At 49.7% G+C, this 14,231-nt stretch overlaps 3 protein-coding genes across 4 annotated transcripts; 2 read left to right on the forward strand and 1 right to left on the reverse strand.

The window, feature by feature from the left end:
* The first annotated feature begins 230 nt into the window (after positions 1–230).
* Il25 (interleukin 25) lies at positions 231–3,466 on the forward strand. The gene is made up of 3 exons (XM_028788425.1): positions 231–315; positions 501–745; positions 2,720–3,466. The coding sequence occupies exons 1-3, from the start codon at positions 307–309 to the stop codon at positions 2,973–2,975; spliced, it is 510 nt and encodes a 169-aa protein (XP_028644258.1). The 5' UTR covers positions 231–306; the 3' UTR covers positions 2,976–3,466.
* A 456-nt stretch (positions 3,467–3,922) lies between these two features.
* Cmtm5 (CKLF like MARVEL transmembrane domain containing 5) lies at positions 3,923–6,646 on the forward strand. Of its 2 annotated transcripts, XM_028788572.1 has the most exons (5): positions 3,923–4,395; positions 5,316–5,468; positions 5,961–6,053; positions 6,237–6,321; positions 6,418–6,646. In XM_028788572.1, the coding sequence occupies exons 1-5, from the start codon at positions 4,270–4,272 to the stop codon at positions 6,429–6,431; spliced, it is 471 nt and encodes a 156-aa protein (XP_028644405.1). In that variant the 5' UTR covers positions 3,923–4,269; the 3' UTR covers positions 6,432–6,646. The 2 variants fall into 2 exon arrangements, with proteins under 2 accessions (XP_028644405.1, XP_028644406.1); XM_028788573.1 differs by lacking the exon at positions 5,316–5,468 and having other exon boundaries at positions 4,108–4,395; positions 6,418–6,553.
* Positions 6,647–9,173: 2,527 nt separating this feature from the next.
* On the reverse strand, positions 9,174–14,228 carry LOC114639720 (myosin-7-like; the record flags this gene model as incomplete). Its single annotated transcript, XM_028788483.1, has 7 exons — positions 9,174–9,194; positions 9,539–9,673; positions 10,336–10,431; positions 11,423–11,698; positions 11,806–11,931; positions 13,469–13,672; positions 14,091–14,228. Coding segments are annotated over 7 exons (996 nt in total), but the record flags the coding sequence as incomplete, so codon positions are not given.
* Positions 14,229–14,231: the final 3 nt, after the last annotated feature.

The following is a 14,231-nucleotide window of genomic DNA, read 5'->3' on the forward strand; positions in this document are numbered from 1 at the left end:
AATCAGCTGCCAGGCTGATAATGATGGCCATTAGAACTTCCATGAGGGTAGCATTTAAACAGCTTTTGGGAACACTTCCAGGGTTGGGTTTTTGAATTTTGTTGTTGGTGGTGGTTTTTTTTTTCTTTTGGTTTTTCTTTTTTTTAATCTCAAGTCACTCCCTCTAAAAGATAGTGGAAATAAATTTGAATAAACAAAACAGGTTTGCTGAAAATAAAAGCAGGACACCTCAGCTGCTCCAGTCAGCCTGCTTCCAGAAGGCCTGTCAGGCAGGGTAGTACTGGTGGCTGGTGAGCACTGTCCGGCATGTACCAGGTGAGTGGCCCTGATGTCTAGCAGAGGACTGGCTGAGAGAGAAAGGAGTAGAGATGGTATTGAGTGTGTAGAAAGCCTGGTCTTCCAGGCTTTTGCTCTCAGGGAGCTGCAGGGGGTGGGGGGGGGCGGGGCTCATATAGGATGGGACCTGAGAGAGTCACTTTCTTATTGGCTTTTGCTCATAGGCTGTTGCATTCTTGGCAATGATGGTGGGAACCCACACCGCCAGTTTGCGGATCCAGGAGAACTGCGGTCACTTGCCCAACTGCTGCTCCAGCAAAGAACAAGAACCCCCCGAGGAGTGGCTGAAGTGGAACTCTGCATCTGTGTCTCCCCCAGAGCCTCTGAGCCACACCCACCACCCAGAATCCTGCAGAGCCAGTAAAGATGGCCCCCTCAACAGCAGGGCCATCTCTCCTTGGAGCTATGAGTAAGTGTACTTAGTCCCCTCCTGAATGTATTCATGTATCCCCTAGGTGATGTATGAGGGACGGGGTTGGGGGGGCAATTCCACCCAATTTGACCTACCAGCCTCTTTTAATTAACTAAACAGACCAGATAGGTTTGGGGGCTGTGCAGGACTGAATTTGACTCTCAGTTCTGCCCTCGTTATGTTGGGTGATATTTTCAAAGTTCCTTCTTTCCGTCTTTTCTCTAGATTATATTCTAGAGGCTAATATATAGGTCAAATGCAACAATGTATGTAGAACCCATATTTACATTGATTCTGTTTCTTGTTTGGTTTCTACCATAACTCATATTTCTCTAAAGTATCAAGTAGTAATATGTAACACAGAGACAAAGCACCACTATGCCACATGCTATCAATCAACCCTTGTGGGGCAGGTGGGAGGCCAGATCCTTAGGCTTGTTATCTTTAATCAAAGCCACAGTTCTCTTAGTCTTTTACACACTTTGTCACATACATATTGTAACTCTTTATTTATGCCACAATATGAAATTGAGACAGAGAAACAATTTACAAATTAGGGTCGTAGGGATTCCAAACATATGATTTCATTCTTGTATCTTCACATGGTTACACACCCCTCCCCCCCATGTGTCTCAGGTGCTTAGCCTTACCTTTGAGGGGTTATGGAGATAGCCCTGGTATAGGGAGCTGGTCAGCTTTAACTGATATTGTGTCTAAGACACCAGTTCATAATGCTTTGGAGTAGTCTCAGAGGCTACATGGAAGATCTGCTAGGGGCTGTGGGTGTCTCAGCTACACCTGTCCTCTTCTCAGAAAGGCAGGGATAACCTTTGATAACCACTTAGCAGACCGTCTACAACATATGCTCTATACAACACTGGTCCCATCAGCTGTTTCTCAGAAAAAAAGTTATGGGCGTCAAGTTGAGTTTGTAAAAGGTTACAGAGCCCCATCCCTTGAAGATTCAATGCTCTCCATGCATTACAATTGGCAAGAGGCCTACTAAAAAAAACCATTAGTTTTTCCCAGACTTAGTGGATTGCAGAAGCTTTTGTTTTTCAGTCAGTCAGTCAGTCAGTCAGTCAGACAGACAAACTACAACAAAATTTCAAGGTATTTATTATGGAATCTACTTTGGGAAATGCTTGCCGTAGCTGGACTCCAGTATCCCAGAGCTTGTATGAGAAATGGTTCTACTTCATTGCTGCTTCTTGCTAGGCTACTGGATAAAATTTTTTTTTTTTTTAGTATCTTCTTTGCAGTTTTTGTTTTGATCTGTTTTTTTGTTGTTTCCACAAATCTTTTCTGAATCAGTAAGAAAGAAAAAGTCTTTCCCATGACCTCTGTGTGCTTGTGATACATGCTTGGCTAATGGCTGGAGTGTGGACATGAAGCAGCTCTCCCTGGGGAGTAAGTAGAGCAAAAGCAAACACTTGGTGTTCACTATGTATTCGTTTATATGTGCCTGTCGACTGTGTGGCACAGGTTAGTCTCAAACTCATGACAGTCTTTGCCTCAGTCTCTCAAGTGCTGGGATTACAGGCATGTGCCACTATCCCAGCCTCACAGTAGGTTTTAGGTTTGTAATAGCGTAATTTAGATAAACACCATAAGATGTAATACCTTACTAAGAAGCCTCATGTGTATCAGGCCGGTGCAACGCTGGTCTGGTGGAGGCTGGAAGGATGTTCTTCACCTTCCTCTGTGCTGTAAGAAGCTGTCACAGCTATGGCCTGGCACTGAGGGCCAGTAGGAAAGTTACTATTTTTGTCACATTACTACATTAATAGTGGGAGGAAGTAAATCTCAGAGAGGAAGGGGTAGCATTCAAAGTTACACAGTATTGGGTGCCAGAACAGATTTAAGAAGTTGAGTCCCCAACCACACCGTTTGTTCCCTTCAGCTTCTCCACCCTACCTACCCCTTGTTTCTGGCCTGTCCCTCCAGGACTGATCAGCTCTGTCCCCACAGGTTGGACAGGGACTTGAATCGGGTCCCCCAGGATCTGTACCATGCTCGATGCCTGTGCCCACACTGCGTCAGCCTACAGACAGGCTCCCACATGGACCCACTGGGCAACTCAGTACCACTCTACCACAACCAGACAGTCTTCTACCGGCGGCCATGCCATGGCGAGGAAGGTTCCCATCGCCACTACTGCTTGGAGCGCAGGCTCTACCGAGTCTCCTTGGCTTGTGTGTGTGTGCGGCCCCGTGTAATGGCTTAGTGATGCTTGCCACCTGCCTGAGGCTGATCCCGTTTTGGGAGAGTGGGCCAGGTGTACAATCCCCTTGCCAGTGTGGGCTAGGGTGCCTGAATGTTCAAGCTCCCCAAAGCCCTACTTGAAGCAGCAGGCTCCTGGGACAAGATGGAGGACTTGGGGAGAAACCCTGACTTTTGCACTTTTTGAAAGCACTTTTGGGAAGGAGCAGGTTAAGCTTGTGCTGCTGGAAGATGCTGTTGTGGCATTTCCTCTCAGGAATGAACTCCAAAGGCCTGCTGACCCTGGAAGCTGTACTCCCAGCTTTTCCATTCCTCTGAATCCCCCAGTCCGGCACGGACATTTTCTCCACCTTTCCCCTTTGCCTTTCGTTGCATTTGTTTGTGAATGTCAACTCTGCATGCAGCCAGGTGTAATTACTTGGAATCAGATGGTTCTGAGGAGAAAGCTATTATCGAACGTGAAGAGATTTATCCAAATAAATATCTATATTTTAAAATGGTCTTATTTGTCTTTGCCATCTGTGGTACTGGAGCATCCTGTCATCCCCAGCGGGGTCCTTTCTCCTCTCTAGCTCTTTCTCCACTCTGCCACTCTCCCTACTTTCCTGGGTGGCCATTACATTCATCCTTCCCCTCCCCTGGTCCATCCCTGAACACAAGGGTGGGGGTCAGACAACTCAACATGGAGGAGAGACAGAAGGCCATTGAGGCACTGCAGTAGGCACACAGCGCCCCCTTGTCTCCCCAACAATCCTCCTTTGTCCTCTGGTTCTTGCTGTTGCAGCTTGGTCCAGCAGGGTACTGCCTGGGCTGGGCTCCAATTCCCACCTCCCTTAAAGGAAAAGAGAGAAAGGCCCAGCCAAATAAGAGGGCTAAGGTTATGGGAGGGGGTATAAACATCTTCAGGCTTTGGTTGCTGGGGACTCCTTGCTCTGTCTGTCTTTCTCCTACCCCCCAACTCCTCTGGTTTCTTTCCCATCTCTTCCTCTCCCCGCTCCTTCTTTCCTTCTTCAGGGTGGGTTAGGCTGGAGGAAGAGGAGGGTTAACCACCTCTCTCTCACCCCTCCCCATGCCTCCTAGGGGCCCTGCAGGCCAGAGCACAGGCACTCTGGGCAGCTGGGTGAAGCCCATCTGGGCAAGCCTTCCCTGGGTACTGCCTTTCACCAGAGTCCTACAGCAGGCCCAAGCTTCACTTCCAGGCTCCTGTCAGCTTCTCTAACCAGATTTCTGTTTCCCTTCCTGGGCTGCTGGGAATCTGGTGAGAGAGAGTCTGTGTCCTGTGAGCCTCACAGAGAGAGATGTTCAGTGCTTGGGATCGACGGGAGCAGCCTCCAGAGGAAGGAGCAGCTGCAGGGCTCCAGGGCTTCGGAGTGGACAAGACCTTCCTGTCTTCCCTCAAAGGCATCCTGCTGGAAACTGAGCTGGTAACAGCTGCCTCCCCAACCTTGTGCCCCCACCTCTCCCATCCCAGCCCCCTGACACAGCTTTGTGCTGGCCTTCTGTGCTCACCATTTCACAGCCCCCTTCCCAGGTCTTCTGTCTTCCCACGCCCAGGCTTACCTTCTGCAACTCTTAGCTTTCTGGCCACTTCTCTGTCTGGAGGCAGTTGTAGCATGCACCATTCACCGCAAGACGGAAGTTAGATGGAAAGATAGCTTTCTAGGATACTGAGGGAATGAGCCATGGGAGGGGACGGGAAGAGGACCGACAGGAAGAAGGCCACTCTGTTTCCCTCCAGCTTCTAGGAGGGCTACTTCTTGACATGTCTAAGTCTAAGTATACAAAAGGGTAGATTTACTTCTTGACATGTCTAAGTATCCAAGAGGATTTCTGACAGCCACACTTTATCTGTCAGTTGTTACCATTACCATCTAGTCTCAGGCTTTCCCTGGTTACTGAGCAAGATCACAGTGCTAACACAGGACCTTTTCCTTATCTGCCATCCTATATGCAGCAAGCTCCTGTCTTCTAAGCCTCTCTCAGCATGAAATCTGTTCTTGTTATATGACTTTTAGCTATCAGAAGTAGAGAAAGCTTCATGGGGCAGAGGTGCTGTGGTCTGGTGTGTCCTGTGCCCCCGGGAACTCCCCTGGGGCTCTGCAGATTGGTCAAACTGATGGAGTTGCTGGGATTCCTGGGATAGCAGGAGTGGGAGGATGGAGATGCCCTTGATGGTCCCTGACACTAAGGATGAGTCACTTCTTTGTCTTCATTGAGAACTCTTCCTTCTCACTGAGGCTGGGTAAAAGTACCTGCTGAGAAGAGGAGCTCCCAACCACAGCCAAACCATGGCCTGGCCTGTGCATGTGTCTCCTCAGAAAGCTCCCTGCACTTGGTCCTGCAGGCCCTGACCTTCATCATCTTCATTTGCTTCACGGCCTCCATCTCTGCCTACATGGCTGCAGCGCTGCTTGAGTTCTTCATCACACTGGCCTTCCTCTTCCTCTACGCCACGCAGTACTACCAGCGCTTCGATAGGCTTAACTGGCCTTGTCTGGTGAGGAACATTGCCTCTCCCTCCCCTTCCTAGTCTCTTCCTTCTCTCTGATTGCCCAATTTTCCTGTAGCCTTGTGGCTTCCCTTCATTTCCACAACTGAGCTATGCTTTGACTCATGTTGTGTCCTGTGCTCAAACGTGAACTTTGGCCCGTGAGACTGCCCTTGTCAAGGAGAATTGTCAAGGAGGATGTACAGATCTTAGACCTGTTCTCCCACACATAAAAGGCCTAGCTCAGTCCTGCTCCATGTGGCATGTTTACTGGTCTCCCCTCTGCCTCCTGGCTGATCTGGATTTATCTGCTTCCATCTTCTGGGTAGGTTTCTGAGCTCACTCCCTTGGAAGTACGTGGCATGTGTCTGGGGGTATCCCTGGGCAGGAACTCAATCTCTGAGGACCAGACAGGGAAAGCTGACTAGTTTGGGAGAGCTCCATGTAATGATCCCTTCCAGCATCCTCCAAACCCTCCTCCCCCTGCCTCTGGCTCCCCAGGACTTCCTCCGGTGTCTCAGCGCCATCATCATCTTCCTGGTGGTCTCCTTTGCTGCTGTGACCTCGAGGGACGGAGCTGCCATTGCTGCTTTTGTGAGTCCATTCCTACAGTGCTCTCCAGCACCCAGGACTTGTGGCTGGTATTGGCACACTTCCTGTGCCCAAAACAAAGCCTGTGCCCACTCATATATCATTCCCTCACTTCTGGCCCCATTCCCCCTCCCCACTCCCCTAGTCTGATGGCCTCTGCTGCCCCACTCCCATCCCTTTCCACAGGTTTTTGGCATCATCCTGGTCTCCGTCTTTGCTTATGATGCATTCAAGATCTACCGAACTGAGCTGATGCCCAGGACCACGGAGGGTGAGTTGTCTGTGCCCTGAGAGAGGAGATGCCCCTACCTCTTGCCCCAGATACTGTAGGCATACATGGTTTCTCTGCCTGGCTCCCTCTCCACAGGGGACCAGCAGTGATTCCAGGATTCCTGGCTTCCACAACCAGACATAAAGAATCATGGAGCCCATCTTTGTCATCTTTGAATTCATTGAACCCCAAGTGCCCACTATCTACTCTGTGTCTTCAGAGATTGTGCTTGCGCTGTCCCAGGGATCTGTGGAAAGTGGTGAAGTTCTGGGGGTCGGGGCAGGTTGCTGTGCCTCCAAGTCTCTCCAAAATTAAAAAAAAAAAAAGTCAAATCCCAGTGGTGATCTTCTTCTTCCTCAGAACTTACACAGACTAGAAAGCCAAAGAGTTATTCATGGGAACGTGCTCCAGAGAGCCAAGATCCTCTGTGGGGTGAGGGAGCATGGCTTAGATGGAGGGAACTGAAGAGATACTTCAAGGGGAAAACTTTTGTACCTTAGCCCAACACATCAGCGGATTGTGAGATTGCCAAAATGCTATGTGCTGGGCTGTTCAGGAGTGAGATGGCTAGGCCTTCCTGGCCCAAGTGACAGCCTAGCAAACTTCTTAGGCGGGGGCAATGGTCCTTTTCTGGGGTTTGTGTAGAGCTCCCCCTTGTGGTATGGGGAGGGCTGGGCGGCAGACATAGTGGAGGGAACAGCCAAAGGTCTCAGGAGAAATTCCTAAAATGCCAGCACCTGAAAGAAAAGTTCTTAGGCGTGAGCTGGTCACATGCCCTCATTCTCTGTGAAAGAAAACTGGGGCTTAATTACGGGAAGTGACCTCCTTGTGGCAAAGCTGGCGCTACAGCATCTTGACCTCGAGACAGTACTGTTTTGAGTCCTTCTGAAGCTCTGAAACCAAGGGGCCCATGCCTTTGCCAGAGGACCTTCCTTCCTAGCTTGCCACATTCTCAGAACACATTTGCTGAGTGTTTCCTGTCTGCAGAGCCTATACTTGATACCAGAGATTTAGAGGTAACAGTTGGGCCTGAAAGAGCAAATCCACTTGGAAAGGAGTTTGAGACAGGAACTGCCTGGTCAGTGATAATCTAGTTTAGACACGCCCTTCCTACCTGGCTGGAGGAACCCATCATGGTTCTTATATGTGGGTCCATTCCCGCTGACATCTCGCCCTCTCTCTTTAATGCTTTACCCTTCTCCTGAAATGTCTTTCTTCCTTCGGGATGGGCCTGTCAGTTGCAAGCTCTGGCCCCAAGCCCTGACTGTCCCCTGGATCTTGAACTTGGGAGATGTGCCATGCTTTTCTGTGATGACTATACTTCTCTTGAGTAGATTTTTTCCTGCTTCCTATTTCCTGTCTTCCTATCTTTGTGTTCTGTTACCTCATCAGGCCTGGTAGTCATTCCAGGGAAGGAGGCTACTGGACTTTGGGTTTCTCTGGACTCTGTTTATGGTTCTCAGGCTTTCTGCATAGTCTATGCTCGAGTCTAGATGACTGCTCTTGGTCAGGATAATGGAGGGTAGAGTGGGCATAGTCTCAGAGGAGAGATGGAAAGCCTGGGCTGGGGAAATGGGGAGGAGATTGTAGGTTTGAAAGGGTAAAAAGGGGGTCTGGAGAACATTGTCCAAATACCCAGAGGACAGCCAGAGATCTCAGCTCCACCCCTGAGCAACTGTGTGTCCAGTCCTCCAAGGAGGAGAGAGATACAGAGACAGAGACAGACAGACAGTGACAGATATAGAGAAAGACACACACAGAGAGACAGAGAGAGACACACAGAGAGAGATAGAGACAGAGAGAGATAGGGACAGAAAGAGAGACAGACAGACAGAGACAGACATAGAGAAAGACACACAGAGAGAAACAGACAGACAAAGAGACAGAAAGACACAGATAGACTGACAGAGAGAGAGAGAGAGAGAGAGAGAGAGAGAAAGAGAGAGAGAGGGAGAGAGAGAGAGAGAGAGAGAGAGAGAGAGAGAGAGAGAGAGAGAGACTTGTGTCAAACTGTAGGTCTGTACATGCACCTATGTATGTCCATGTGAAGGGATACAAAGTGAGGATTGTCCCCATTTGGTCCATACCCATAATGACTTGGGCTCAGCAGCATCTGGTACCTGAGTCCTGGAATGTCCTCATGGTGAGGCCTGACTCACAGAGCTAGGGCAGATGTTGGGGTGGGGTCTCAGCTGTTTCCTGAGTATCCCACAGCGGTTTCCTGTGCATCCATCCCCAGCAGTGCAGAGACTCTTGGGGCATCAGTGGGAAGATCATCTTGGAGGGAACACATGGCCCGGGGCAACTTTAATTTCTGCCAGCTAAGAGGTCGAGCTGTGGAAGGGTGGCTTCTACCTTAGCACCAAACTTCCATCCCCCTGGGTCTGACTTGGCTCCCTTTCAGTGCCTCTGTTCTTTGTATGCTTTGAGGGGTTATTGTTTTCTTGTCTTTGATGTGGGGGTCTCATGTTACCCAGGCTGGCTTTGAATTTGCTTTCTAGCTGAGCCTGCCCCTTGCCTCTACCTCCTCCTGGAGGCTTGGCCATCCCTCATATCAGTGGATTTGATTCTCCCAGTTTTGGAAATGTCCCCTTTCTTTACTTGCACAACGACCAAGTATAGCTGGGACTGTGACTGTGCTACCTGAGACAGGACACCCCACTTCCCTCTTGGCCTCCACAGGCATGGGGTGCTTTGGATCCTACAGCTTTGACAGTCTCTGCCGTGACCATCCTCCTCCAGGGCAAAATTCTCCACCCAGATAGACTATTGGTAGGAAGGACAGGGATACAGGCAGAGTTGAGCGTTTGTGTTTATTGTAGATCAGCAACAGCGAGGTTCTGCTGGAAAGGTTATTCCTCATCGTGCATTTTCTGCAGAGAAAGGAATAAGGAATAAGACATGTGAGGCCAATGGGCAAGATGGCCTGGGGAGGAATCTCTAGGGATTTCAGTGGCTCTAGGAAGATGCACTAGGAAAGAGAGGGGTTAAACCTCAGGGGTCATGATGGCTGTGCTTGTAGTTTAGAACATGGATCTGGGGCTGATTCGAGTGGAGAGTAGACTCTCAGGTTAGACGTGTCTGTGGTGTCCAGTTTTATGTATTGCCTATTCTATGTCTAAATGCACATGGGATACATATGTAGCTGTTCAGAGCATCATGCATGCAAGGGCATCCTGGTGAGACCATAACTAGCAGGGCCAGGGGAGGAACCCACCTTGGCACCAATGTCACGGCTCTTGGCCCGCAGCTTGTTGACCTGGGACTCGGCGATGTCCGCCCTCTCCTCTGCCTCATCCAGCTCGTGCTGCACCTTGCGGAACTTGGATAGGTTGGTGTTGGCCTGCTCCTCCTATGGGCAGATAAAGGGGATGGGAGATTGGGATGAGAAGAACTCTGGAATGGGCTCTCAGGTTCTCACGGTCCATGTCCCTGAGCTATTCCTCACCCAGTTCCTCCAACAGCCCTCCCAGGCATGTCCTGCTTGGCACCCTCCTCAAACGTGTTCAGTGTTTAAGATCTTTCATCACCACCCACTGCCTCGAATGAGCCTGTGCTGCTTGGCGAGCTCCGGGAGAATCCAAATTCAGTGCATCTATTCCAGTTGTGCCTCAGATGCCTGCCGACTTGGGGGTTTTCTGCACATCTGTGCTCATCCACACCACACCCACTTGTTTCTATCCACCCAAACGTCTTCTCTTTTACCCTGTGTTTAGTCAGGTTCCTGTCTAGGTTCAGCTCCAACTCGTGGCCTTTTGCTGCCCTGCATCTCCACGCTGTCCCTTTGTCTTAATGGTATGTGGACTGTAAGCAACTAGTGCGCAGATGAGGGGCAGGAACAGCACTGATCTTTGGAACTTAGGGTGCTAGATACAGTTCTGATCGTACATGCAGAATAAATGTCTGAGCTGAAGGTTAGAGCAGACCCTTGTCTCTGCCCCCCTGTGGCAGATGCTCACTGGTTCTCTCTAGCAGATGTGTGGATAAAAGATGAAGAGACAGTTCTGAACTCACCGCCTCCTCAGCCTGGCGCTTGTAGGCCTTCACCTTCAACTGCAGCTTGTCCACCAGGTCCTGTAGCCGCATCAAGTTCTTCTTGTCTTCCTCTGTCTGAAGGTGGGTGGGAGGGAGAAAGATGCCAGTTTTGGTGAGAGGAGCAACTGTGGTCATCAGTCCCTCCTCCCTTACTTTGCTCTTCTCTCCAGGCCTCAGCTGCCTCTCCCTCCAGGGGCTCAGGTCAAGGGGTTGCCCAAAGGGATTTTTCAGTCAGGGACCCACAAATTAATGAGTGTCCAGGTGCTGGAAGTGAGGGGAGGTTCTCAGAGCCACAGGGAATTTTGATTTATATGTTTGTTTGTTTTTATTTGCATTGGTGTTTTGCCTGCATATCTATCTGTGTGAGAGTGTCTGACCTTGGAATTACAGTTTTGAGCTGCCGCGTGGGTGCTGGGAATTGAACCTGGGTTCTCTGGAAGAGCAGTGAGTGCTCTTAATCAATGAGCCATCTCTTTAATCCTCTGGGGAACCTCTTACTGCAGTCATATGGAGGCATAGGGTCTGCCTGGTGAAGAGTTTCCCTTGCAGTAACATGGGCACTTTTAGCCAATGGTTCAAAGCGACCAGAAGAATAGTAAAGAAAGCTGGCATTATCACCATCTAGATTATTCTATCTAACATAGCCCAATATTCTCTTGAGGCAGGATTTGGGCAGCAGGGTCTGTGGCTCCAATGCTCCTCGGTCATTCTGGTCTCTATGTCATGTTCTAGGATGCCATTGCCTCTTTGTCCACAATAGGTCTGCCTCTTGTATCCCTTTCTTAAATGGACCAATGCACCCATCTCTTTAGGCTTCTCTTCCCAGACACTGAAAATAGCAGGCTAGTGGCCAATCTCAGCTATGTAGATGGTGTTCTCAGACACTCTGAGATAGATGGTACCCTAAGGCAGGTGTCCTGTCAGAGAAACTGCAGCTAGCATCTAAAAGTGCTGGTGTGAAGTGGTGCCTGGTATTAGTGACTGATGGCAAGGCACAGAAGAGCCCTGTTTGAGCCCATAGGTGGGCTTGTAAAGCCATTGCTCCATCCTGTCTTCCCTGCCCAACCTGGTAGGTGAGCTCCTTGATGCGCCGCTCGCTCTTCCTCATGCCCTTCACTGACTCTGCATTGCGCTTCTGCTCAGCCTCCAGCTCATTCTCCAGCTCCCGAACCCGGGCCTCCAGCTTCTGCAGCTGCTTCTTGCCGCCCTTGAGGGCGATCTGCTCTGCCTCGTCCAGCCGGTGCTGCAAGTCCTTGATGGTCTGCTCCATGTTCTTCTTCATGCGCTCCAGGTGGGCGCTGGTGTCCTGCTCCTTCTTCAGCTCCTCGGCCATCATGGCGGCCTGTGGACAGGAGGGGAGGGCATGTGGTCTGCTCAGGTCCTTGTGGGCTCACTGCCCAGGCTAGGGAGATGCTGGTCTGGAGTGGGTAGGCAGGGGAGGGGACTCACATCTGTGATGGCCTTCTTGGCCTTCTCCTCTGCATTCCTACACTCCTGCACTGCTTCCTCTACTTCTGTCTGGAGCTGGGTCAGGTCTGCGTCCATCTTCTTCTTCTGGTTGATGAGGCTGGTGTTCTAGATACGAGAAGAAAAAATGCCAAATGCACACTTTATTGCTTAGTTCCATATTTTTGTTCAGAGAAAATTAAAATAGGTCATTGAAAAAGGAGGAGGAAGAGGAGGAAGAGGAAGATGATGAGGAGGAGGAAAGTCATCTAAGGCTGGGGAGATGGTTCAGGCAGAAAAATCACCTGCCACTCAAGCATAAGGGTCTGAGTTCAGATCCCCAGAACCTGTGAGAAAGCTGATGTAGTGGTGCACACCTGTAACCCCAGTGCCCAGAGGTAAGACCCAGATGGAACTCCAAAACTCACTGGCCAGCCCACCCAGCCAGCTGATGACCCCCACATTCAGTGAGACACTTCACCTAAGGAGATAAGATGGAGAGTGACAGAGGAAGACACCCAGTGTTAATCTCTGGCCTCCTCACATGTGCACACATATGTGCACATGTACTGTGCGCCCGTGTGCACACATATGAACAAGTACAAATAACACCAATAAAAGATTAAACAAACCTGGCTTCTAGGATACTCCTCACTTTCCCTTTCCTTATGAGAGTGAATATAGTTCAGAAAATTCCTCAGCACTGGAGAACAACCCCAAACAGCTCAAGGTCTGGAGTTTTACCCTTGAGTGCTTAGGAATAGATTTGTATATAGGAACAGAGTAGTATTCCAGGGAGAATGGGAAGATTTCACAGAATAACTAGACATGATTATAACTAGAGAAAAGTGTCCTTGACTGAAGCAGAGGACACAGTCACTGGATGGTGTCATTTACACGTATGCTAAATTCTGGAACAAAGCCACACACGGCACTGCAATAGTTTGGCACAACTATTGGGAGTATAGAAAGCACTGTCCTCCCCACAGTTTGCCTGGCAAGAAGATGTAGTTCTGCTTCTTAAAAAATGTCTTCCTCTCTCTCTGTGTGCATATGTGTGTGCATGTGTGTACATGTGTGTATGTACATGTGTGTGTGACTATGTGTGCATATGTGTGTATGTATGAGTGTGTGCATGTGTATGTATGTGTGTGTGCACGCACATGAGTGTTCGAGTGAGTATGCACATGGAGTACAGGTGCCCACAGAGGCCACAAGCATTAGATCTTCTGGAACTGGAGTTGTAGGAGATTGTGAGCCACCTGACTTGGGTGTTGGGGACCAAATTTTTTGGGTCCTGCAAAAGAACAGCTAACACACTTAACTGCTGAGCCATCTCTCCAGCCCCAGTTATACATCTTTAAACTCCCAAGCTCCTATCTTTACAAATCAACTTGGAGGCTGTCTTGTAGATCAAGATATCAGATGACAAAATTCAGTCCGTGACTCCCAGATTTGTGACTCACAGGCACCACCATTCAGCCGTGACATACTTAGCTTCTAAGTCTGTTCCTCTCGCTCGAGATAATGGTTCTCCCAGCTGCTATTAATAAATGAAAGCTGACCCAAGAAGTGAGATACTTTGGAATCCTGCTTGACTTGCTCCAAAGTTATCCCGGGCTCTGACTCTCAGTGGGTTTCTGCACAGGGTCCCTAACTCTGTCACCTGTGAGTGCAGCAACTGCACCCGCTCGCTGGTCTCAATCAGTTCCTGCTCTGCCAGCTTCCGAGACCGCTCCGTCTGCTCCACCACGGCCCGCAGCTCCTCCAGCTCTGCCTGCAGCAGGGTGTTGCGTCTCTCCACAATGGCGATGTTCTCCTTCAGGTCGTCATTGGCATGGACGGCATCATCCAGCTGGAGCTGGGTGTCCTATGGGGAAAGTATGATGGTAAAGGGCCTAGACCTCATGCCAATAGACCTCCCATTTTGGATCTGGCACACCCCACCTGATCCCATCCAACAGCCTCTTGTCATCAGGGAGATAAGTGCCTATCTCATTCTCTACTCTCTTGTCCTAAGGCTCCACTGGTCCAGAGTGCACTGTTTCTCACGCCTACAAATCCAGGAGGTAGGTAGTTCCCACTTTCTCATATTTACATTAGCCCATTTACGATTCCCTGTCCTTTACTATCTCTTATTCAAGCATTAACCAGTCCCAACCCTCTTGACTTCCAAGATCAGACAAGAGTGGGTATATCCAGAGTGGTGTGGTTGAAGACCTTTGTCATCTTTCTGGGCACTATACATATACTGACTCACCACCTTCTAGAGGCCTGGCTCTGGTTACCTTCAAGTGGGCTTGAGCATTCTTCAGGTGCTTCTGGGCCTCTGAGGCTATCCTATTGGCCTGGCTGAGCTGGATCTCCATCTCATTGAGGTCACCCTCCATCTTCTTCTTCACCCGCAGGGCCTCATTGCGGCTGCGCGT

The sequence above is a fragment of the Grammomys surdaster genome, unplaced genomic scaffold (assembly GCF_004785775.1).
Source record: "Grammomys surdaster isolate TR1022 unplaced genomic scaffold, NIH_TR_1.0 125750, whole genome shotgun sequence".
NCBI classification, from domain to species: domain Eukaryota; kingdom Metazoa; phylum Chordata; class Mammalia; order Rodentia; family Muridae; genus Grammomys; species Grammomys surdaster.